Source organism: Brachycentrus maculatus, unplaced genomic scaffold (assembly GCF_059751285.1).
Source record: "Brachycentrus maculatus isolate JH-2025_06_01 unplaced genomic scaffold, ASM5975128v1 h1tg000021l, whole genome shotgun sequence".
Classification (NCBI taxonomy): Eukaryota; Metazoa; Arthropoda; class Insecta; order Trichoptera; family Brachycentridae; genus Brachycentrus; species Brachycentrus maculatus.
In genome coordinates this window covers 77,081-104,217 of record NW_028280775.1, presented here as the reverse complement: position 1 = coordinate 104,217, position 27,137 = coordinate 77,081, and the positions used below count along the sequence as shown (strand labels likewise).

Genomic DNA, 27,137 nt, shown 5'->3' with positions numbered 1-27,137 from the left:
TTAGATAGTATTCCTAATTTCAGTAGCACTATAACACTAGACTTTTTTTCCTCAGAAATGTCTTTACTTTTTCCCATTTTGTCCTTTTCAAAAAAAACACTTGTGTTTACAAAAAAAAATTATACTTTATGAACTAAAATTAAAAATTAAGTTTTTTTCACAAGACACGATAACTATATAACCTCTCTGAACAAAACAACAACCAGAACTCAAGAAACTTCACTAATAAATGAGATAGGACTATTTTTTGAACTTTCAACTATCTGTCTACCTGTGCTAATTAGGGACCTTTCTCAGAAAAAGGGTTTGAAATTTTGTAAAGGCTTAAATAATCCAGGTATATTTTACATATTATTGAAGGTAATATACATGATATTAGATGTCAATAGAAAACTTAAAGTATTTATGTAAAATAAATATAATAATCCAAAAGATTTCAGAGTATTCAAAAAAATAATGGGTGGCCCTAATTCATTGAGTAGATACTGTATATATATATATATATATATATATATATATATATATATGTATATATATATATATATATATATATATATATATATATATATATATATATGGGTGAATCTAGAACCGTTAGTTAATTACTCCTACTGAAATTTGTACTGGCAAGTCCTGTGTTCACTGAAATATTCAATTTCCAGCAGTTATTTCTTATCGCCATGACATTTAAGTACCTATTGTTTCTTTTCTAACGGGTATAGTAAAGGTGAACATATGTGTGTGGCTAGGTCATCTAATATTCTTTTATCCGCCATGACATTTAAGTACCTATTGTTTCTTTTCTAACGGGTATAGTAAAGGTGAACGTATGTGTGTGGCTCGGTCATCTAATATTCTTTTATTGGGGATTTTTTTTTATCTAGAGTATGTTTTTATCTATCTATTTTTTATTTAGAGGATTTCTAATCTATCTAATTTCCTACCTTTACTAGATGTGTGTAAGAATTGAACATTAATATTTTTTTCAAAATCATGATTTGTATCAATTAAATAGTTGGCAAAAGCGGAGTTATCTTTTTTGTTTGTCCAACTTTGGACGTGTTCATTAATCCTTATGAATAAGGATTATATAAGATCTAGCACCCTGTCACTGAGTACTCGAGTCCTTGTGAGCAAGTAAGTTGGGCACTATTAAGATTTGAGTAGGACTGATGCGTTGTGTGTATGTACAGCTCGACCGCCTTCTCTTGCCAATGTGAGCGTGCACCTCTCCACCATCCTGGGGCTGGTGTTGTGGGATGTGGCGGGCGACGGGGGCGTAGCGCTCCAACACTTCACGGCCGAGTATCGCTCCGCGCAGCCGATGTCCGGCGACGCGCTGGAGCCCTGGAGACCCATCTCCCCCAACCGGATCAGTCCCAACGCCGTAAGTGCCCTCATCCCATCTGTCACTGCATCAAACTACATACAAAGCACACTATTTTCTGCTCAAAGTTTCAATGTTTCACCCCCTCTGATTTATAAGTAAAATGATCATAAATTGTACTGGGTAGAGGTGGTACTTCATTTAACATTCTGAACTCTTATCGTGGCAAAGACGGCGCTAGATCAACAATGTACCATCTGGCGGATCTCTTTTGTCTCGGTATGAAGCAGATCGCCTTTGCGACCAGATCTGGTTTTATGACAAATTGTACCTGGAGATGAGAAGTGGGTGCTATATATGTAATAATTCTGTCTTTTCTTGGAGAAGTACCTGTTCTGATGCCTCGACCATCACTAACAATAAAGATGGTCCTTGTTTGTGTGTGGTGGGATTTTTTTGGAATTGTACACTATAAATTGGCTGAACCTGGTCAGACCATTACACCGTATTGTGAACAACTTGAGCGAATAAAAAAATCTGCTTTGGTCAATAACAAAAAAGGATCCATCAACACGATAACGCGAGATCTCACAAGTCCCCCTATATATTTGTTAACTAAAATTTGCTTTGCTCACGTAATACTATGTTTGTAAAAGGGTACACAAAGTCTGCGGCGCAATAGTTAAAAGTTGGATGTACCGTGTTTCCAGCGGCAGATAGATGTTTACCATCTGGAGCCCAACTGTAGCTATTGGTTCCGCGTGTGGGCCACCAATGCTCTGGGCACCTCGCCGCCCGTGGAGGTGCTCGGCCACACGCTGTACAGTGACACGCAAGCCGGTGAGTCAGCGAGTCCTGTTTATTTCTTTATGGTCATATCGGGGTTCAGTCCCTAATTTGGAGGGTGATGTGTCTCAGAATTGCGGCGTCACCTGCTGCTGGGTGCAGAGCAGTTCGACACGCGCGTGTGGGTTGCCGCCGTGGCTGTGGTCATGGGGACGCTCTGCGTGCTCACGGCCGGCACATGCCTGCTGCTGTACCGCGAGTGCCGCTCCGAGCATGGTGAGAGCCTCACTTAGGGCCAATTTTTCCTTTACAGAGTTTATCAAGGCTTTTTTTCCTCTATTGCCCTGAATACGTAATCGGCAGTCTACTGTGACAATGTTCAATCAGCTCCCTGTTGTGTTGTTGACACAGTAGTGGTAAATAAATTTGTTTAAATACAGAATATTTATTAGGCATATGTGTGAAGGTTTAAGACTGTACCAAAGTCAGCACTACAAGTATTGGAAATAAGCAATTCTAGCTCTCGGACAGCTAATGAGGGATTATTGAGTGCACTCTCCACTGAGAATAATTAAAGAGCGTCCGGAAAAACAAAGGTCAAGGGAAGAACGAGAGAGTTCTAATTTGCAAGTATGGAACGGCATTGTATGTACTTTTCATATGGTTGATAACAGTTTGTCAGAAAGTAATTCTTCCCACACCTTCTCCGATTATAATGTATGTCGTCCTCCTATTGTGTACAATACATTTAACAAACTTATCTCTAGAACCTTTTATTTTGGAAGTAAAAGAATGTAATACAGTTTTATTAATTTTGCATCGAACATAGTAAACATGGCGCCCCCATTAATTCTACAGATAAGTTTGTCTATAGGAGGTATAGTATTCAGTTATGAGGCTCATTTCCATTCCTCTGCTCTGATTCCTCTATGCGCCAAATTTCTAATGTGGATTATTTATTTTTAAAAAGAAAGACATTTTAGATAAATACTAAATAATTACAATTTACTAGGCAGGAATTAAAATCAGCTGGTAAAATATGTACATTTGTGTACCTACTTCACTTAATAAGCGAGTACAAGTAGTGCTGCTGATGCTGGTGTAATTCTGGAATACAGAGTAGCGGAGGGGTGGGCCCTCAGTTAGAGAATCGCACCATACGTCAGTCAAGCTTTATCAATAAAACTTACACAGTAAAGAAATACTCTGAGGAATCCATCTAATATTGGAATGCTTGTTAATTTCACCCTTCATGTGGGGAAAAAGTGCATCGATAACCCTAAAACATTTTTTTTGAAATTTATATAATAATATTTAGTGCAACCAGTTTTTAATTAGTGTGCGTGACCACTGTGTGACATCACTAATCTTCATGTTGTGACTGGCGCAACTATAATATTGTGTAGCGCAGTTCTCTCAATGAGTTCTTTGAAAATGGTCAATTAATTGGATTCTCCAGTTATGCAATGTGAATATTTAACATTTTTCTTAAATTAAAATATTGTTTTATTAGTTGTATGGATTAAACAAACGATTGCGTTGTCAGCGGTGACCGTAATGAAAATTGTCCGAGCTGCGTCTAATAAACTCACTTGTACAGCACAAACGTAATGATATTACACATTAGGATATAGAAAATAATAAATCAGCTTCGACACTTATGACCTTATGACGCTTAGTACCTAAAATGACCAAAACACAAATGGTTACCTTAATAATCTGTAAGAAATTTTTATTATAAAAATCTAAGAGTAGACTATTCAAATTGATTAGGGCACAAATATTATACTACAACAAATTAATTGAATATCTACATAAGTAATTTAGTAAATTTGGAATATATTATACAATATTTGCACTATCGACATTAATTATATAGTTTGTAATCGGAAATAATCCGTTCCTTCCATCCGTCTGCCTTTTAGGATAATGTCTTCTCATATTTGCTTAGTTCAATTGATTGAGCTATGAAGTTACTAAAGATGCATGTTTTATTCATTCTTATTAAGTTATAACATAAAGTGTAGATTTATAAATAATTCTCTCTTAGATGTTGGTAGTTCCGTAGTTTTGCTTGTATTATCTTCTGGCATACCTAAACGGAGGGATGAAAAGTTTTGTACCCGAGCGAGGCGTGCAGCGAGGCACGTGTCGGGTAGAAAGGTTTTCTTCCTCCGGCGGGAGTGGAGGTGTGGTGTCGGTGGGTGACGGTGTTGTGTTGTGTTGCGGGCAGCCGAGCGCGCCGAGGACGTGATGGAGCTCGTGCCCAACATCATCCTGAACCCGGGCTTCGTGGAGAGCCAGACGGCGGTGGGGGCGGCCCCGTGCGCCGTGCTGGTGCGCTGCGAGCGCCGCCCCAACGGGGACGCGCGCCCGCGGAAGGTCTGATTCTCCAGCCGCGCCCGCCCTGAGACCTGGGAACTCTCCGCAGTATTGATTTGTGCCTTTATTTGCCATTACGCGCAGTACCCGACTCGAGGTAACTCGGTAGGTTGCGAGAACGCCTAGACTACTATTACTAGAGAGCCCTGACTGAGCGGAGAGCGATATTTCAGTGTCGGGTGTTGTAATAAATAATATTCACCCTATATTTTTGAGGTAGTCTTACAAAATTTGCCTTTCTGAATATTTTGGGAAAGTGATATTTGGATTCTCATCTGATTTAGCTGGACATTAAGAGTAAATAAATAAATAATAAATACGGCGTTGTGATCCTTAAGCTTCCAAACGTGGGGTGGGCGGAAGCTTCTTTACACTCTCCGCTTTGCTGGTCCGTACCCGTACATCGCTAGATTAGGTACTTTTCCTTATTCCGTTGAAATGGTTTGCTGCATTCACTTACCAGTAGACCGACAGCAGTGAGTAGTTCCGTAGTACTGCAGCTAGAACTCCACTAATTTAAGCTTTTTACCAACACGAGTCAATTATTCATTTCTTTATTATTATACTAACTAAATGCTTCTGTGATCTTATTTAACACTTAACAGGTGCTTGCGGTTGTCTCTCTCTATAATCTACCTGTCTCTCTACTTTATACACTTTTCCTTTTTATGTATTATCTAGATTTATCGTAGGAATAACTTTATTTTTATGCATTTTAAGTTATATTTTACACAAATGTTATTAGTAGGCCGAGGAACTCCGGAGTAATATTGTAAGGATAATATGGTGATTGTGGTTGTGTCACACTAACACGACACACACTTACATCGAGTGAGGTAAAGTTAGACATATCTACAATAGTTTGTTTCTTGCAAATCATATATCTAATATTTTCTTAATAAATCTAATTATTGTGAATTAGAAAGTATACAAAGAAATGCTCGTACGGAGAGAAAATAATATTTTATCAGTGCTGTTCAGCTACAAGAATCAGTATTTACTATGACCGGTGTGTTGCATATTGTCTCAGTAAGAAGTTGGCTCTCTAATTATTATTGGCCAGTATGTAGTAAGAATGGAGAGTCTAAAGTAAATGTGAAAGTATTTTGGTGTTGTGTTAAAAGTGCTTATATTTTGTATGTCAGTTTTTTATAAAATTAAATCAGTGTACCTTAACCAATATTTTACACGTGTTTGTTGTTACAATATTTTTCATTGTTAAAAATGAATTATAATTACGGCCTCAATTTTTATACTAAAGGCACTCAAAAATATATTCCTAAGGTTTACTAGTTAAGGATAATATAACTGCAGTTGTGCACTATGGAGACATTTGTGTCCTACTCTATTCTGGTGGCTCTACCTGGTGGCTCCACCTGGCGGTGGCACTCGAGTGACGAGCGCTGAATGTGCCTTTCATGATAAATATCTGGCATTATTGTTAAACTAGAATTAGTTAGCAGAATCAACATACTTTACAGACTAAAATTCTTTCTTAATTCTTTACTCGATTCACTAAATAGGTTCTACTCGGCTCGCACAGCAAGAGTAATGTAGAATTTTAGTCTGCAAAGGAGGTTTACCGTAGGGCAGGCTGCCGCGTGCAGGTAGTCGGGGATCTGTCTTGCCGCTTGCGATAAACACATCTAGAGTTGTCACATGCGGTAAGTTGAGAGCCTGTCAATAGCTAGCGACATACGCATCGAGGGTTATCACTGTTGGTTTTTAGGGAGCCCGTCACAGCCCGGGAGCTAGTGACATACACATTTAGGGTTGTCACGTATGGTTAGATTGTAAAGCCATAGAGAGTTTACAAAGTTCTAGAGATTAAGAGGCTGACAACACTATTTTTAATTGATGGTTTGCTGTACATATATTAGATACATAGTTCTACACACGTATTCGGATAAAGGTTAGTAACGTGTAATGATTCATCATTCAATTGCCACTTTAAGATCAGCAAAATGCTTTATTAATACAGTGGTAAGCCACGAGATAAATAGCTACTAAGAAAATAATTCTCTTAACAATTCGGACAAGTTCAAAATTGCCGACCAAAGATATATTTTGTTTCTTTTTATATTGTTGTCTCACAGTAGTGTGTAATTTATTATTATTATTGATGATATAATCCAAATGTGTATTGTATAATGATCAATAAATTGATAGCTGATATATCATAAATTTGTTTTGTATGTACGCTTGTGTTTGTTACGGCTTTTGTTATCCGTTTTGACACAACTCACTAGGGTGATGGATACTATATTATTATTATACCTACTTGTCTAGTCAGTACAGGTCTTTTATTTTGTAACACATCGAAAATAAACTTGTCTTTTATAAGTTACGACTTTCATTTCCCCCAACGTGACTGTGTTTATTCTTTAGTTATAACTTGGACCCCTCAGGCTCCTCCGAGATAATGTGCAGTAAGGCACCTCACACACTACATATATGACTACGACTGGGTTCAATTGCAGGAACTTTGAAGCCGCATTCGCGGGTTAAGCTCGTTATTCAGTGTTGGAGAATAAGGATATAATAAAGATGGACCAATCGGAGCATGCCCAAAACAAAAGCAGAATCCATAGACATTTGAGCCCATATATTATTGAAATAAAACCATCAAAATACAAAGGGATAATATTGCTCCGCAGACTGTTGAGGCGGGAATAAAAACATTATTTTTAACTCCATGGTTTTCTGCTGCTCATCTTCTAGAATTTAAACGATTTTAAATTTATTTGCAAAATATGTATATTTATATAATAAAATAATTTCTCTTTTTAAGGAGTCAAAATGTGAGATTATATTTCGAGACTGGCAAAAACTCGTAAAAGTAGTTGATCAGTTTTCAGAGGTAAGTTTTCCTTAACCGGTTCGGTGCCACGAGCGTGTTAAAGCGCTCTCCAATTCCGTGCTCGCCAGGCCGGGCATACAAAATGAGCACGTAAATGTGTTCTCGTTTGAGCTTGTTGCAAGCCAATATAAAATCCAATTGCAATATTTATTAATTAGAATATAAAGAGATTTTTATATCTAGGAAGCATGTTCACAAGGGATGGAAAAGTGGATAAGGATATTGAGAGAAGAGTGAATGCAAGGAATAGAATAAATGGTGCTTTGAACAGAGTGATTGGGAATAAGAATATGTCCGTGAAAGCCAAGCTAGCGGTTCACAACGGCGTGCTAGTACCGACACTAACATATGGAAGCGAAACATGGAACTGGCAAAGGAAGGATGAAAGCAGAGTGAACGCTGTTGAAATTCGCTCCTTCAGACCAATGTGTGGAAAATCATTGTATGACGGAAGTAAAAACGACGATATAAGAAAGGAATGTAAGGCTGAACGAGGAATAATTGAAAAGATTAGGAAGAGTTCTTTGCGGTGGTGTGGACATGTGGAGCGAATGGATAACGAGAGAATGACTAAGAAAATATATGTGGCAAATGTGAGAGGGAAAACAGAACGTGGACGACCGAAAAAGACTTGGCACGATCAGATCAATCAGAACCTAAAATCTGGCGGTGTCAAAAGTCTGCGTAATCGGAAGGCATGTATGACTAGATGTATGGATGTGAAGGAGGCGAGGAGTGTATGTCAGGACAGAAGAGTGTGGCGTTCCATCCTCTCTGCCTACCCCTGTGGTGAAACGGCGTGATGGTAGTAGTAGTATTAGAAAAATCAAGAAATACTAAAATATTATAATTTACCAATATCATCAAAGTTACAGTCATCTTTCTAAAAGCTTTCACATTTTTGCTGAAAAAAATCATGGCCTGCTAAGCACGGCCATATTAATACCTTTTTTTACATTAAAACCATATCCGCTCCCTAGGTTAGCATATGGAGTCCACAAACTGTATCCAGGCTTTTCTGTCGGCTGCCAGCTCCCTTGCATCCTCCCAAGTCAGATCCGCGTCCTGAAGTTCTGACGAGAACTGCTGACGAATTGTCAGCAGTGGTCGTCCTGGGCGGCGCGAACCTGTTGCCATGTAAAATGGCAAGCTTTATGGCGGCTCTCAGGAGGCATGCGGAGTACATGGCCAAGTCAACTGAATCACCTTTTCTTGAGGACAGCTGTGACCAAGATTTGCTGCTTCCTACGCCTTATCTCTTCATTCCTCACAAAGTCAAACCACCGCACGCCTAAAATTTTCCGCAGACACCTATTCTCAAAGCTCAGTACACGGCTGCTCTGGGCCCTTGAAAGGTGCATGTTTCACAGCCGTATAAGAGAACAGGAGCAATGCAGGCATTGTATAGGCGGCATTTGGTCTTCACCGAGTATAAATCCGATCTCCAGACAGCCTTCATACTGTTAAATGCGGACCCTGCGAGTCCTAATTGCACTCCCAGTTCCTTTTGAAGGCTGCCATTTTCAGTCGCGTACACTCCCAAGTACTTGAAACTCTCGTCCCTTTCGATGCGCTGGTTACTCAACGTCAAGGGTTGTTGGGCAACTAGGCATGAGAAAGAGTTAATGAATGTATAATTTTGTTTTGTGAGCAGCAATAAAGTTCTACTGCTTATATGATAAAAATAGTGAAGGACATTGGTAACATAAACCAAGCTAGGACACAAAATGCCAAACCCTCTTTTAAATGGAAGGTCTGCCGATGACAGTCAACAGTCCGGTTTCTCCTGAGGAGTGCAACGTGGTTTCCACCCAGCAATGAGCAAATGCTGACAAGTTCCTGATTCATTTGGAATTTTTCGCAAGAGAATTTGCGATGCCACAAATGAGCCTCTAGGTAGATCCTGTTCCTTCATCATTTTTTTGCAGTTTTTCAGCTGTGATACAAAAAAATAATTGACAACTTCATTTGTTCTACCAATGGCAGATGAACCTCACATATAATCTAGAAAAAAGAAAAATACTTTTTTTAATATCAAAAACATTTTTTTAATATCAATAACAAATACAATGTTAAATTAACACAGGTCAGAAGTAACCGGCTATAAGTGCCGAGACATTACTGCACATTTTGCTAATCTCCGCATCCGACACAAACTCTGTGGCGAGGATCGCGTTCCCGATGGCAATAGTCTCTCTAGCATTGCGCGCTTTTATCCACACTTTCCCGTTCATGCCGATAGCCACTTCAAAGGGAATCTCCTTGGCCAAGAGAGAGAGCAGCTGACACTTCTTGTTCAAGATCTTCCTGGCGAGATTGAGGCTGCACGTGAACACGAACCCGTCTGCCAACACTCCTAATTTCCCTTTCTTCCCGTGCGAGTCGATACAAACTAGTTCTGGCTCCATGTCTTTGTTGGCTACCATCAATTTGGCGAATAAGGCGTCCCCTATCTGCACGTCCGGCCTGTTCTTTTTGGTAGCATTCTCGAACGCCAAGTATGATAAGGAGGCCGGCTCGCTACCTCCGATGTCGACTTTGAAAACATCACCCGCCTTTTGAATAACAACTCCCACCACACTCTCTCCTCGAACTGGAATGTATCGTTTCTGATGGTTATCGACCCAAAATGTATTTGGCTCTCTTTTTTGAAGAATTCCAGCTTTACAAGTATAAACTTTATCCGCATCGCACTTTAATCCAGGCCCTAAAATTATTTTTATCTTGGAAGACAAACTACTGATTTCAGAGACTAAGTCCCCTGGCATTACGACATCACCTGCTCGGACAATCATTTTTTTATTAAATACGCTAGGAATAAAACACGATATAGAAAATGGTCATAATATTCGCGACCAAAGACTAACTAATTTGTATATTCGCGACTAGAAACAAAATAACGAATGTCAAAATTTTGAGGTTATGTTTTATTTATTAACCGCAAAACATTGTCTACGATTTCGTGTTATTAGACCAAAGACAATAAAGTTATTCAACAAACAAAGTACCTATTTAAAGATGGGCGACCAAAATATCAGCAGCCGGTAGAAACAGACCATTTCACACCTTTGCATTCTTCTATTTCTTCATTAGCCTTTTGTCCTCCACTGCTGGATATAGGCATTTTTCGTATCTTTCCATCTCCTTTGGTCGGTTGCTGTTTGAAGCCAGTTTGTACCCCCCACAGCGGCTATGTCGTCGGACCATTTCTTTTGTTCTCCATCTGCATTACTAGAAAATAATTCTGTACTTATTTTTATTCTTCATAAAATCGCGCTATTTAAATTGTCCAATATAATGGTCTCAGTTTTTATTTTTTCTTTCGAAATTTCATATTTTGTGCTTTGAGATAATGACAGTAGTTATATATTGTTTATGTAGCTATAGGTCCTAATTGGATCTTCTCCAAAAGAGATATGGGATTGTAATTTTCTGATCCGGTGTACTACACAACACCGAGAAACTCATCACCTCGTCTGACTCCATCAGCAGTCAAGCTGGTCAGAGCTCTCTGGTATCAAGCCACATTTATTCAAGTTATCCTCGGATTTCAAGTAGGGGAAGGCAGAGAATAGGGATAGAACGGTGAAGTTAACACATTCTGGATGGGTGTTTTTTACGCCTGCAGACCGCTGGCAATGAGATTTGATAATTATGTACATATAGTTAAGACCGTAACAAAGAGATTGGTATATAATATTCATATAAAAACATTAAATATGTAATACCTTCTTTTCTGACTTTGAAGTGAACCCGTCGCAGAAGGTAAAAATACCCTTCCCGTTCTTATGCATCAATCTATCGAACAAGTAGAAATACCTTTCACATCCTTAATGTGTTAAGATTTGACAATGTTCTCTGCATGATCTATACATGGTGTTTATTCAAAAGTATTCATGGTTAAACCATCTTTGGATGGGAGAAATAAGAATTCTGTTAAAAACATGTTTCGAAAAATTTAGGTGCAGCTGAAAAACCACAATAAAAATTGTCTTACATAAGCAGCGCTATGCTGGCACAAATTTTTAACATCACTAATTGCCACATGATTGTTTTTTCAATACCACCATTACACCGTACCATCCGTTAGCGGCAGAACTGCATTAATACGCATATAAAATATTATACAGTAGAACTTAGATAATCCGGATTTTAAATTATTCGAAAAAAAAATTGTTGCTGATTTGCAAGAACCGAATTACATCTACTGTTGTTACATTGTAACGCATAACACTTTGGCCGTTGCTTTATGCGTTCTTCTCAACAGTGTCCTGGAAAATATTACTCACCATGAGCACATTTCCAAAAAATGTAGAAATCCATATCGAATCTTCATTTTTAGACTACACATTATGATTAAAATCCTATATCCAAATCCTAATAACAACCTTTAACCTGTTAACTGGGCAGTTCACTTTTTAACTATGCAACATACAACAGGCGCAAACTCTTTCACTAGGACGTGTCAGTACATCACGCCCGGTGGACGTGATTTCATATATTTTATTTATGCTTAAAATAAATGCAAAGATTATAAAATATAAACATTTTTCCGTTTATTTATATATAAATCACAAAGGAAAATACAAAATTACAAACAAATAGAAAATAATTCATGTCGAAATATGTATGGATGACTTATTATCTTTGTTGTTGGAAAATATAGGTCCCGCCCATTCCAGGGCGCAACATATATTTACAGGACGTATTCATATGTCCTACCCGTACCCAATATTGTTTACGTTTGACGTATTTATACATCCCGCCCGGTTAACAGGATAATAGATTTGAATAAATATTTTGGACATTGGTGTCGAGATAAACCAACTTAAAATTAAAAATAAACAAATGGTTTTGTAGATGAATTATTACATAAATTGAATGGGAGAAATTGAAAGTACAAAGCTGGTCATTTCATAACCCCACTTCTTGAGTGAATAATCTAAAAATACATTAAAAATCATTATATTATATATGTGGAAATTTCATAGTCCATCGCCATGCTGTTTCATATAATATATGAAATTTTATGTAAATACGAAAACACAATTTTGTTAAATAATAAAGTAGAAAATGGTAATATGTATACCTATGAAGGTACATACATAAAAATATTACAACTATAATGAATACTGTGCACTATCACAAATGTTATCTGCATTCACCTGCCTTTATGGGTTTCCTTTTGTGCTATGTACTAGTACAGTACATTTGTATGTACCTGCATTATCAAATAACAATACAATAAGAAACCGATCTTACCCAACTTACCTCACATATAGGACAAATAATAATGTCAATCCGATCGCTTTAGTAAAACAAAACAACAAAAATGCTTAAAATTGTCTTTATTCTGGTTTGATTGTTAGCATTTCAGATATAATAGAATAAAAGTAATCCGTACAAGTCTGTTTGAATTTAGCTCATATATCTCAAATCATGAGCACTGTGAACATAAAATATTTGACTATTTGTTATGAAACAGTTTTACATAAAGAAAATACTCCACGGGCAGGTAAAGAATATTTAAACAGATGGTTTCAGTGCAGCCGACATATTTTGGGTCATCCACATCACATACTGTCAACAGAATAATACATACATGTGTCTGTTAGCGCTATACTCAATCCGATAGGCTGTGCTAAAATGAGAATTTATCCACGTTTCACCTATCGCAAAACTCAATCAATGCCAGAATTATAACCATAATAATGGTTACATACATAAAATTATACGGCAGGTAAAGGCAACTGTTTTATCAGAAGTGATAAAAGTACTTTATCACGACGCTCAAACCGAAGCACTTCTCCGAAATATAGGTTAGTGATAACTTTTCATTGTGTTCTTTTATTGTTCTTGGAGCGTGTCTAATCAGGTGGTTTGCAACAGATACTCTAGTCCGCTTCTTATTATGGGGGTGAATAGGACGCAACTACCTGCCACAAAGGTAAAGTTCACCCACCTGTGTACACATACAAATAGCTCACAATGCCGGCTGTAATCATAAATTCTAATGCGTTTCATTCCATCACGAATGTTGGTAAAAGCAGTGCGGGTTTTATGGCAGCTCCTATCGGCGGGGTTAAGTGCGGAATCGTGACAAGTCCCGAAGATAAGGGGATCTGCTCGACTACAAACTGGCGGCGATGGCTCTCTCTGTCCCACTCGCCTCCTCCTGCTGCTGGACTCGGGACGTCCGCACGGAACCGAACTACTTGGGCTGTCCGATCAGACTTAAACTATTATCAGTTTGTTCGTTCGGCTCGAGTTATTTTGTTTTGTATCCTCATCGCTCCCGTACTGCTGCAACGTCGCACCATCTGGTAATGTATAAATATTCAATAAAACACATCCGGAGTTGCATTATTATATTTCATCTCGTGTAATTTACAAGCCAGACTCGCAGCATGCCTATTGAATTAGATAATAATATAATATCTATGTACAAATATTCATTTCACATTTATCTAAACCGAATGGCGACGGTTTAAAGTACTAATTTGTTAGTCCTAATTTATTGGATAACAAGATAAAATTTACTCTATGGACCATTTTTATTTTAATACACTAGAATTAATTAATTTATTAACATTTGTCATTCCAATATTACAGCAGTTCTATCTAATGACAATTCATAAAGACAAATAACACACATTCTCACATTATTTGCGCAGTGGGTATTACAAAATGGATTGCAAAATGTTACCTATTATTTGTGTTGCAATAATTCATGTAAGAATCAACATTTCGTCATTTCATCGTAAGTGTTTGTTTAAAGAAAACTCTAAATTTACAGCTAGAACGTCACCTTGCTTCGGCCATGCAGACCAATAAGTGAAAAAAAAATGATTATGCAATACTATAAAACACGTACGTAATAAACTACACTAAATAAACAGTTTTTGTGACAAGAAAGACAGCGTCAGATCTCGGGATGGCCATACGTATGTGTAGTTCATAGCTAAGTTAAGTTGTCCGCGACTAACGAGCGCAGATCGTACCTAAAGTCTAAACTTTAAAGACAATAATATATTCTACATCACATTGGATATTATTTCAATTCCGTATTAAACACGCTTAATCACAATTCAAATTGTACAAATTTGGCAAACACCAGTCTTTTACAATAATATATTCAATATTACACTTGACAAAATAGAATAAGGAATTATATTTCTTACTGTATTAAAGAAAAGTTGAAAGCTGTGTTGCACTAGATAGACGTGTAGTTTTGAAGACTCTGTTTAACGATTAATACATATTTCCAAACCTACATAACTTTGTAATAAAGATTTCAGATTTTTATTTAATATTGGCAAGTAGAACTTACAAGTATATATTTGGTTCGTGTCTGCTAAAACAGGTTTTTACAGCAATATTTGGTAGGAAAATATCATGTAATTTATTGTTATATTTACAATAAATTATCACCGCTTGTCCTTACTACATTAATATTCAATAAAAGTATTAGAAAATGTGCCTTTTGAATGTTAAGCGAGAAAAGTAATACTCTCCAATGGCGTGCTGGCCAGGCCGGCCAAATAAAATTAGCGCTCATATGTGCTTGTTTTTCCCTATGTCAAGTGCTATTTTTAACCATTTGAAATATGATGAAATATGGAACACAAATGTACATATTTAACACTACAGTGTTCAAATTTGGTAAGTGTTCTGTATATGCAAAAAACATAATTACGTTAGCCTTAACTTTTCTCAAAATGTTACGGCCTACCAGGAACAGCCTTACTAATATCTCCTGGCACTTAAAGGGTTAAAGTTAAGTTGATTGTTAAATCTATAAAGGCAAGGTGATCCATCGATCAATCTTGCGCTTCATATTCCAGTAATACACTGGAATATGAAATATGCGCCAAATGAGCTAACCACTGGAGATGAATACGAATAAAAATGTTAGTTTCTTAAAAAACTCAAATCTCTTCAAGTTGTTCACCGATTGCTTTGAAATGTTGACGCAACATTGCAATTGGATAAGCGATAGATAATAATAATAATAGCTATAATTGACCTAACTACAAACCGACAGGCAGTTTTTACTAAGTTAATATAAAATATATACTTTTATATCGCAAACAATATCCTTAAGTGTAAATATATTTGAAAATAAATGCTTGTGATTTAAAATCAGATCCAAAAGGATAAATTAACATAACACATATAGTGCATATTCAACTACCAAAACTCAGAATACCGAGTGAGGAGTAAATTAATATGGAAATGCGTCTCTCTGTACTTGAAATATCACACCAACTTCCTAAATTAAGTGGCAACAGTTCAGTCACTCTAGTAACTGCTACCTCACTTCCACCTCCATACAGAATGTGAACAGCTCGTGTATAGAAAGAAGCGTCCGTACGCTTCCAGGAGACTTTCCTCAAAGTAAATCATACTATGATCACAAATTAATATCTATGCTATAACTAAATGAACAACATTACAACTTTTCCTTGAATAATTACTAAAAATGTATGTAATGAGCGTAAGCTCGTAACAAATAATAACAAAAATCTAATAAATTATTTAAAAAACAAATTCCATGTTTCCAGATCTCTGAATTGTGAATTCAGTTTCACAGACTAAAAGATTCCACAATTAGATAATAATCGCTTCAACAAAATTTATATTGGCTATATTAAAAACAAAATAGATATTTTCTAGGTAGGAGTAGGGGCGAGGGGGGTGTCAGGGTGACTCGGGCTGAGGGGACAGGGTAGGGGGCCCGTATCACCGCGACGGGCACGAAGAGGCGGGCCCCGATAGCGCCGAGAATGCGCTGGCGCCCGATTGCAGGCTGCTCATGGAGCCGCGGTAGTCTTCCGAGGTGAGCACCTCGTAGAAGTACATGAGCTGCGCGCGCGGGTGCGTGAGCGAGTCCATGAGGTCGTGGTGGGCGGCGGGCGCGTGGCGCCACTGCAGCACGTAGGCGCCGCGCTCCGTCATGACATGCGAGCCCTGGATGCTCTCGCCGGCGCGGCACGCCACGACGGGCTCGGCGCGCCGGTACTGCTCGCCCTCACGCCAGCTCCGCTCCAGCACCGTGCGGTGGTGCTCCGCGGCCGCCGCGCCCGGCCCTGCCGACAGAAGGCGCACGCTACAGGAGCGCTCTCCGCGGCCCGAGGGCGCGCCACTCACCGCGCCCGCCGCACACTCACCCTTGTCGGCGGCGTCCGCGCCCGGCGCCGGCACGCTCAGCTTCAGCACGCAGAATGACACGTCCTGGCGCATGACGTCGAAGTCCCAGGTGAGCACGCTGCAGGGGTCGTCGTTCTGCACCAGGAGCTCGTGCGCCTGGCCGCGCGCGAGGCTCACGCAGCGGTAGATGCTGTCCTCGCCGCGCTCCGCCTCGGCGCCGCTCAGGTACAGACTCTTGGGCACCAAGCCGCCGTCCTGGGAGGCGCACTGCACACAGACGAGAGGATTGAGAGAGCCGTGCGGGTGCGGGTGCCGCGCCGGAGTGCTAGAGACAACGCTAGTACGGACATTAGACAGACACATGTGAGTGACGGGACAGGCGGTGAGTGCGCTTCCTTACGTGGTATTCGCAGTCCGGGAGAAGGTAATAGTGGTGTGGCACGGGACTCCACGGCTCTACAACATGAGCCTATAAGCATTATGGAACCCATTAGTCACGAGTCGGGCCATGCGCTGTCTCCGAGGGCCGAGGAGAGCGAAAGGCGTTACGTACCTGACACGGGCCACCCAGAAAGTCGGGAACAAACTCCCGAGGAATGTAGTCTACCAAGCCACCCGGACTCTGCAGATAATCCTTCCCGCCATAGAACAGGAACTTGCTGCGTGTGTTCTCATCTGCAATGATGTTGGCCAACATTACTCCCAATACTCTATATTCATTCAGACTTTGAGACATTTAAATTATTTCATCATATTTCAGTCTAATATATCTGGGATTATATTGGACTGAAATATTATTATTATTATTATGTAACATAATGATATGCAATTTTGATTTCCCAAAAAACAATAAAAAAAAAAACAAAATAACTTTATTATTTATAAATTTAACTATTATTTTTTACTAGAAAGGTCACCTGATCTAGAGACATTTGTTTTTGCCTATGTTAAAATTTGGGGAAAATGTGACAGAGCATTATAAAAATGTATTCTGTGATAATGCTTCTTCCTTATTAGAGTGATGCTTCTTAGCGTACGATTTTTCGAACAGTTTCCTATACTTTCAGCATTGTTGCTCTACTACTTATGAGAAATTTCACGGGACCATTTTTTTTGTGTCATATATAAGAGGTTCCACTGTACTAGGAATTAATAATTAATTATACATATTCATGTACCGCAACATTTAACTTACTTGGCATACTACTAAAAAATATATTCTCACATTTTTCGACAAATAAAAAAGGATATAAATTAATTAGGAAATTATAAGGACCGCATAGAGGACACAGACTATAAAAACGATAGACTGCTCTATCGAATATATATTGGACTCATAAACTACATGGTACATATTACAAGTGTTAATGCACTAGACATAAACAAAGCCCAAGAATACACGGAAAAATTCTATGAGGATCTACAACACTAATAGACAAGATACCCCAATAGGAGAAAACAATAATATTGTGCGACTATAACGCTAGAATTATAATGTAACACGTTACGATGCGAGCATTCGTACAGTCAGTACAGCGAGCCGAGCTCCTCGCCGCTCGTTCCGAGTACTCCATCCGAAGTCGGATGCTCGCCGCAATTTCACATTACGACGAAATGCTCCGGTCAATCCCCACTTTTAGGTATAGGTTAGGAGTAAATGGCGGAGTTAACTCAAATAAAATGACAATTCTGGATAAATTTTTTAAAAGATATGGAATACGATGGCTATGGAGAAGAGAGGATAGTCTGGAAAATGTTTTTAAAAAATCAAAAAAAGCCAGTGAATATTAGTATATTCAGATAACAAAGATAGCAATATAAACATTTTGAAAACATTTACGCAAATGATAATTTACATGAAACTCCAACGATTGAGATTCCACGTCCTACCCAGCGCATGGCCGCACTACCATGCACCACTGACAGGCTGGCGCCGGCCATCCGATAAGCAAGAGACAGGAAATCGGATCAAATAAAAGTGGAGTAAAGTTGTCTCGCTTTCTCCTTGTGGCAATACCACATTTATTAGTGTCGCTAGCAGACAATAATTAACATCTTTGCCTCCGTAGTATAGTGGTCAGCACGCTCGGCTACCGTTCTAAAGGTCCCAGGGAGGGGTCAAATAAATATAAATGATTTTTTCACTCTAATATTTATTCATAATTACCCTGGACTGGTACCTGAGGCGGAGAGCTGATCACCTTCCCTTCATGTGTTAACGATCGAGATAACACTGTGTTTATATGATGCAGTGCCCTATGCACCATCGGGGTGCGGATAAGGGTTTGAAGAATATATAAGGACGTAGAACTCGCGATCAGACTTTATCATAAACAATATTTTGAAATACTTGACGATTTGAAATTGTAAAAATAAAAAAGGGAATATTTTCCGCTACTACCTCATACAGACTGTACTCACGGCCACTCATATCCATGTACAAGTTAATTACAGTGTACATACAATCACGGCTATTTAAAAATGAATAGAAATGAAGATATTATGGTAAACGTCCATTTAGTTGTAAGAGGATAAAACGAAGCAGAAGATTAAGTGTGTTTGATAGATTTCGTTGCTTAAATTGATTTGTCTGGAAAGAAACTTCGTCAGAAAACTGTTTTTGAAGAAGTTTCTAAAACAATCCGAAATAATAAATTGGATGCAATTATACATGCCTATGATGAGAATATTTTAGTTGAATTTTTTTTTAATTTCTCACGAGGATTTATTAAAAATTTGAAGCAGACCCATTTTTGAAGTGACATTTCAGTCACGGACTGCCTCTGAGTGTAAGTTATAAAATAGAAAGTCACACTGCTAACGCTTTAAATATTTGGTTGATTGATTATAATTATAAAATAAAAAGTGATGAAATACAATATCTAACTTAGTAAGCATTTAAGAAATGAATAGTTGGAAGAATACAAATTTGTGTATAAGGCATTAAACTAATGAATACAGAATGGTAAAACATATTTACTAAGGAAATATAATTAAAATGTAACTTTTATTTTCATAATATTTCCTTAGTAAATATGTCTTAGTAATTTTGTTTAGATTTTTAAAAAAAGTTAGATTTTAATTATAAACTGGAAAATCACAAAGTTAGTGCTTCAAATACATATAAATTATATACTAAGGAAATGTCAAATGTGGGATGATGAGATATTTGAAAATGGACATACATTTTACATAGTAAAAAAATTGCAAATGGTGTGATGGGCAGTTTGCGAGGAACTTAAACAACTATATTTTACCTAAAATTTGCTCAGTGAAATTATTACAATATTCCTATTATTCCCAACAATTACATAAATGAGTTACTTAAAATGCTCAATTGCATTTAAATTTAGGGAAAGAGTAGATAATTTACAGTGTAACTTAGTAGATACATAATTTGGAGTACATCAGTCCCAAATACACCAAAAAGTTGAAGGCGTTGTATACTCTTCAGAGCGGTACCCTTTAAAAGGTGGACTCGCATCATGAATATCCTTTATCTCGGCGGTGGAACCGATACGGGACATAGCGTGCTACGTGTATACGCACCGATGAAGGTAGAGACGATGGTCCAGAGGACGGGGAAGACGCGCGGGGCGCGGATGATGAGCACGCGGCCCATGGTCTCCGGATAGTTGGCCTCCACGATGGTGATGATGCGCAGCAGCGCGCGGATGCCGGGCCGCCACAGGTGGCGCATGGTGAGCCCCTCCAGGTCCACGAGCAGGCACCAGGAGCTCACTGGCGCTCCGCGCCGCCGCGTCTCCTCCTCCATGCGCGCCAAGCCCTCCTCGCACACATGCAGCGTCAGCTTGAGCAGCCCTTCTTCCCCTACGGACTTGAGCAGCCCCTTGACGTCCATCTGGCCGAGGCGTAGCACGTAGAGCGGGCGGCCGTCTCGGTCGGCGTGGTGCCACGCGCCCGGGAAGTACTCGCGCAGAACCTGCGGCGCCCGGTACTCGGCCAGCGTACGCCCCACGCGGTGCCGCTTGCGCCACAGCAGCGCCTGCGCCAGCATTTCGCGCGCGCGCTCCACGCTGAAGTCGCGCGCGCGCAGGAAGCGCAGCAGCGTGCTGTCGCTCGGCGGCTTGCCCTTGTGCAGCTCCACGGCCCAGGAGCGCAGCTGCAGCAGCCGGCACTGCTGCAGGGGGCTGAGCTCGCCGAGGTAGCGCCGCACGTACTCGGCGTCCAGCTCCCCGTCGCCGGAGCCCCGCCCCGCCGCCTCCCCGGCGCTGTACACTGTCACGGCGTGCTGCTGTCCGGCGCAGATGAGCTCGCGCACCTTCAGGTTGTCCTCCTCCGTACTAGCCCTCCACTCGGGCACTTCGGTGATCCCCTCTGACCGGATCTCCGCTATGAAGAACTCGATGATCTCCTTACCTGCGCGTGCGTGTAATCAGAAAAAATTATAAAATCAATTACTAATACTTCGTTTTTCGTTTACGGTACCTACATAAAAGTATAGATGAAAAAAAAAAACATTAAAATGCATTATGAAAGTGTCCAGAGACTAATGAGTTTGCGTATCTCAGATTATTTTACAAGGACAGTAGTTTGCCTCTTTTAAACAAATCAAAACATAAAATGCAGAGGACACTTATTTAAAACAAAACAAATGGCTTTTTCTTCAAAATAATACAATGATGATTTGTGCATTTTGGACTTACGTCTTTGAAACTTTAGAATATCTTAGTTAAATCGACCCCAGTAAATCCAATGTCTTTAAATTATTTATCTTAATATTTACCGTACCTTTGGATATATTAGCAGAATATTGCTTCATGGCAATTTTCTCTATGGCATTTTCAAAGCCATAAAAATTCTTCACATCCAGAGTCACAGATTGTTCGAAACAAGTCCAGTCTGGATTCTCCGGGTGCACCTGGGGGCGGAAAAAAATAATTAGAGATATTTACCACGATGACGGCATGGGGACGGGGCAAGTAGCAGATAGGGCAGAAGGCGGCGCATTGCACTTACAAAGTATCGGCATTTCTCAATCACTTCAACTCGAGTATTGAAGCTCTCGTTGGTGGCTTCTATGCAGAGGCTTTTGTTCTTCCTGTCCAAGTGATTTTTCTGAATGAAGTACACACTGTCTACTCCGATCATCTGCAATTTGGTACGAAAATATACATTATTACCGGATTTTTGTTTGAACAGCAAACCTTAATCAAATCCCAAAATATCTAAATAAAACAAAGTAATCAGTTATCAGTTCAAATAATCAACTCCTAACTTAAGCTTGCTATTTAAAAATATACCCATTAAAAAAAAGAGTCAATTTTTTGGTCATTTTTTAGTTAGATTTTACATTTCATTATATAAAAATAGATTCCAGAACTAATGTTCCAACATGAATATTGTATTTTGAGGAAAAAGTAGTTGATAAAAATGTATAATGACCTTAGAAGCTGAAATAAAAAACAGGTTTAGACAGAAATAAATGTACCGTTGAAAACAATGCATTTAAAATATATATATATATAAATATTATAGGAATACATCTAATTTAATTACAAAACAAAATGAAAAATGTCTTTGGTTAACATAGATAGACTAATAATATAGATAAAATATTTATGTGATAATGGTCCTAAGGCCAAAGATAGGTTTTCAATAAAAACATCCGGGCATGTATTTTTTAAGTGAACTCTGATGAAAACACAAATAAAACATACTAAAAATAAAATACAATTAGAAATTTTATTATTATTTTAGAATATAAAAGAATGTTCATATTGAGAACATCACATGGGCATAAAAAGTAGAAAAGGCCAACTCCAAAAAGAAAATAAAAAATGATTACGAAGAAGATCAGGAAATAATAATATTTCTAAAAAATGTATTAGATATATATATATATATATATATATATATATATATATATATATATATATTTATATATATATATATATATATATATATATATATATATATATAACGTGGTAATATTTTTCTTTTGTAAATTGCGTGTAAATAATATGTAAAGTGGGTGTATAATAATAAAATAAACAATGTGTTGCTTTGTAATTAAAGTTTATTCTTAATTTATCTTTATAATAATTTTTATATCTATCTATCTATCTATCTATCTGATTCTGACAGTTATTTTTTCCTATCGGATCTCTTTTGTTTAATTCTGTGCGACGCATGCGACATCTGTGGTAGAACTGTTTTATAATATGTAGGTACTTTTTGTAAGTACTTAATAAAATGTATAGGTAGGTACCTAGTTATTTTATTACATCTCCCCCCTTGGGGATGAAAATTCATAGTAAAATTTTCACTCGTCCTCCGGATCATCTTCTTGTATAAGTTTAGTGATATGATAAAGTTTTTTTTTTTTTTTTTCTTTCTTTCTTTTTTCCTTCTTTTTTTCTTTCTTGTTTTTTTTCTTTCTTCCTTTTTTTTCCTTTTTTTTTCGTTCTTTTTTTTTTCTTTTTTTTTTGTATTTTTTTTTTTTCTTGACCCTTTTAAAGTAGACACAGTTTTTCTCAATCCATTTGTTTTTTTCTTTTGAATTCCTTCATTTTTATTCAGATCTCTTAAAGTATCTTCTAATATAACCAAATGTACAACTTTTAATTGTTCATCTGCATTTTTATTCGATTCTAAAACTGGATTCCGGCTTAGACAATCTACTTCTAAATTCTTCTTTCCTGGAGTATATTTTATTTCATCTTTCGTAGAAGTTTTTTCTACTTTATTTTTATTTTCATTTTTCAAGCACTGTTTCTGTGTTATTTGTATGTCTTCATTTTTATTCTGATCTTTTGAAATATCTTCTAATTTAACCAAATTTACAACTTTTAATTGTTCATCTGCATTTTCATTCGATTTTAATACTGGATTCCTGCTTAGACAATCTACTTCTAAATTCTTCTTTCCTGGAGTATATTTTATTTTATCTTTCGTAGAAGCTTTTTCTACTTTATTTTTATTTTCATTTTTCAAGCACTGTTTCTGTGTTATTTGTATGTCTTCATTTTTATTCTGATCTTTTAAAATATCTTCTAATTTAACCAAATTTACAACTTTTAATTGTTCATTTGCATTTTCCTTCGATTCTAATACTGGATTCCTGCTCATACAATCTGCTTCGAAATTCTTCTTTTCTGGAGTATATTTTATTTTATATTTTGTAGAAATTTTTTCCACATTATTTTTATTTTCATTCTTCAAGCACTGTTTCTGTGTGATTTGTAAATCTTCATTTTTATTATTAATCTTATCATCCTCCTTTGTTTTAAACCAGCACGTTGCTTCAGAGTGATATCGAGTTCCTTTATTTAAATTTTCACAAATCTTACATGGACTTTTATCTTTAATTTTATCACTAGTTCTTAGATTTCCACGTCTTCTTTGTTTATCTTCTAATCGTTTTCTTTGATCATCTTCTAATTTTTCTCTCTCACTCCGAACATATTGTAGTAATTGTTTTAATACATCTAATGTTTCATAATCCATTTCCAATTAACAAAATTGTCGTTTTATAACGTGGTAATATTTTTCTTTTGTAAATTGCGTGTAAATAATATGTAAAGTGGGTGTATAATAATAAAATAAACAATGTGTTGCTTTGTAATTAAAGTTTATTCTTAATTTATCTTTATAATAATTTTTATATCTATCTATCTATCTATCTATCTGATTCTGACAGTTATTTTTTCCTATCGGATCTCTTTTGTTTAATTCTGTGCGACGCATGCGACATCTGTGGTAGAACTGTTTTATAATATGTAGGTACTTTTTGTAAGTACTTAATAAAATGTATAGGTAGGTACCTAGTTATTTTATTACATATATATATATATATATATTATATTCAGTATTGTTGAGACACATATTTACATCTAGAAATAAAATGGTGTCAGAGGTAGTTTAGTTATCAATAATTCCCACCCATATGCAAGTTCACACGTATTCAATCAATACTCTCACTAATTGGAGCCATGCATTATTAATAGCTTTGAATTTCCATCGGAGGGAGCCGACTCAAGGTTAGGCGGTGCGATAAGTGGGACGCTCGCCCTCGGCTGTTCCTCGGGTGGATACCCAGAAGCCATTTCAATATTGAAACTCTCCATTTGCTAAAGGTGCTGACTATGCCAATGGAACTAATCGCTTCGGGAGGCGTATTTATTTACATTATTTATTTATCCGTGGAACAAGGCGCTTGAATAATATGGATTTGTGTACTTATAATAAAGACAAATATTTTTACTAATTGGCCAATGTTTGAAAATAGAATTCAAGTTGTGGCAGAGTGGAGGTCGAACCGAGACCCTCTGACTCGAGAGTCCATAACAATAACCGAGGGACCGAAACTTGAATTGGTTATTTTTACATATAGTAACATTTTGGCCAATTATTGATGTACATTCTTAGTGAGATCCAAATGTTTCAAGCCTGAAGGAGTATGGGTCGTAAATTATTATTTAATGTAGCGTATTTTTTAAATTTAACAGTGTTAACATTATCTTTTATAGTATTACAATTTAGATTTTCAATTGATGGAAATATTTAATTTTAAAAATCAATTATTTCCAGTTAAAAGAAACATTGAAATTATAAAAGTTCAAATAAAATAATCTGTAACAGCACAAATTGATTTATCGCCTAACAATTTAGATATAGCACTTAAATACATATTTTATTAAAATTAAACACTTGAATATACCACTTTAATGAGTTTTATTTATATATACGACTAATTTCGAAAACTTACAGAGGTTTTCATCTTCTGGTACAAATTAAAATTAAATGGTTTTAATTTGTACCAGAAGATGAAAACTTCTGTAAGTTTTCGAAACTAGTCGTATCTATAAATAAAACTCATTAAAGTGGTATATTCAAGTGTTTAATTTTAATAAAATAATCATGTCTTCCACAAAGTTAATGCCGGATCAATAAATAAATTAAATACATACATATCTATCGTCCAACAATTCATATGGCACATACGAAATATTAAATTTGGTGTTTCTTAAAATAGTATCGTGATTCTATTTTGTAAATTCAAGAGGAGAGGTTAGGTTAAAGTTTAGACTTTAAAATATTTGTATAAATGTATTTATAAATAAAGTCATTATAGTTATTGAAACAATGCAGTAATAAAGAATCTTATGCATTTGTCTTTTCCTAACATCAACTGTAATTTTTTTGGGTTCCAAAATTAAACAAGATTATTGGATTGAATTCCACTTTTATTTACATATATACAATGAAAATATGTGATTTGTTTCGTCTCATTAAGACATTATTAAGGGGTTCAATAATGTCTTAATAAGACGAAATGCGTCATATATTTTCTTTATATATATTTATATGTAAATAAAATTAGAAGTCAATCCAATAACCTTGTTTAATTTTGGATATATTACTTAAAAGTTTAATATGGAAAACGACCAACTGTCTGCAGTTTGGACTCTAATATTGTGCGAATCAAATATAAAGCTGTTATCAAATGTAGCTATTCAGTACATACACTTTATCTAAATTTATTTAGACCAGTTAGAAACCATTTCTTCTATTAATTTTATCAAGAGTGTCAAGGGTGAAGGCGAATCTATAATGTACATTAGTTACTGTAGCCTTGTGGGACATGATCACTTTAAGAACAGGTTTTGTGCGAATCACAACACATGAACCAACTGTTCAACAAATCAACTACTACAACAGGAGAAGGGTGTTAGGTTATACAATGAATTAATAAATAAACTTATTGTGTATAATGTTTGTTAACATGTTGCATAATTTCATTTACATAAAAAATAAATGTGAGAACCAAATGTATTACATATGTGACTTTCACAAAGACCCCACAACTAACATCACAACTCTTAGAAAAAAGACTAGTTTTTTAAAATTTCATTTATTTATATAATATATATATATATATATATATATATATATATATATATATATATATATATATATATATATATATATATATATATATATATATATATATATATATATATATATATATATATATATATATATATATATATATATATATATATATATATATGTAATAAAATACCTAGGTACCTACCTATACATTTTATTAAGTACTTACAAATAGTACCTACATAAAACAGTTCTACCACCAGATGTCGCATGCGTCGAATCTGTCTGATTCTGACAGTTCAGAATATTATATTTTTTCTATCGGATGTCTTTTGTTTTATTCTGTGCGACGCATGTGACATCTGGTGGTAGAACTGTTTTATGTAGGTACTATTTGTAAGTACTTAATAAAATGTATAGGTAGGTACCTAGGTATTTTATTATATAAATGTCAGCAAGAATTAATAATAATAATAATAATAAATGGTAGAAATGATTTAGCAAACAAATGTGTTTTTAGTCTTTTCCTAAAGATCATCTCACTCTCACTATTTCTAACCATTGGTGGAAGAGAATTCCACGCCATCGGTCCTGCAACAGCAAAGGCACGCTCGCCAAATTTAGTGCGTTGGTTGCGAGCCGGTAAGATCACTTAGCCCATTGCAGATGTTGTAGCCGATCGAAGCGAGAGACGTCTATCAACCAATTCATCTGGAATACACAGCTCCTTAAGATACTCTGGAGCCATATTGTGTATTGATTTATACATGAGTAGGC

At 36.8% G+C, this 27,137-nt stretch overlaps 3 protein-coding genes across 6 annotated transcripts in view; 1 reads left to right on the top strand and 2 right to left on the bottom strand.

Annotated features, from left to right (window-relative positions):
• Positions 1-1,157: 1,157 nt before the first annotated feature.
• On the top strand, positions 1,158-6,838 carry LOC148313102 (uncharacterized; the record flags this gene model as incomplete). Its single annotated transcript, XM_088268015.1, has 4 exons — positions 1,158-1,387; positions 2,038-2,167; positions 2,246-2,389; positions 4,347-6,838. Coding segments are annotated over 4 exons (659 nt in total), but the record flags the coding sequence as incomplete, so codon positions are not given.
• A 2,540-nt stretch (positions 6,839-9,378) lies between these two features.
• Positions 9,379-10,512, bottom strand: Rrp40 (exosome complex component Rrp40). The gene has a single exon (XM_088268002.1). It carries the CDS (start codon positions 10,148-10,150, stop codon positions 9,443-9,445), a length of 708 nt encoding a protein of 235 aa, XP_088124128.1. The 5' UTR covers positions 10,151-10,512; the 3' UTR covers positions 9,379-9,442.
• Positions 10,513-12,686: 2,174 nt separating this feature from the next.
• The window catches only part of retm (real-time), a 28,451-nt gene continuing 14,000 nt past the window's right edge, over positions 12,687-27,137 (bottom strand). For 2 of the 4 annotated variants that reach the window (XM_088267966.1, XM_088267973.1), the window contains 5 exons: positions 21,486-21,617; positions 21,258-21,387; positions 20,055-20,885; positions 17,059-17,180; positions 13,711-16,772 (listed from right to left, as the gene is read on the bottom strand). In XM_088267966.1, the coding sequence (XP_088124092.1) occupies positions 16,098-16,772; positions 17,059-17,180; positions 20,055-20,885; positions 21,258-21,387; positions 21,486-21,617 (1,890 nt within the window). In that variant the 3' untranslated portion in view covers positions 13,711-16,097. Of the gene's footprint in view, positions 13,676-13,710; positions 16,773-17,058; positions 17,181-20,054; positions 20,886-21,257; positions 21,388-21,485; positions 21,618-27,137 lie in introns of those variants that run through there. The other 2 variants (XM_088267991.1, XM_088267981.1) reach the window with 2 other exon arrangements.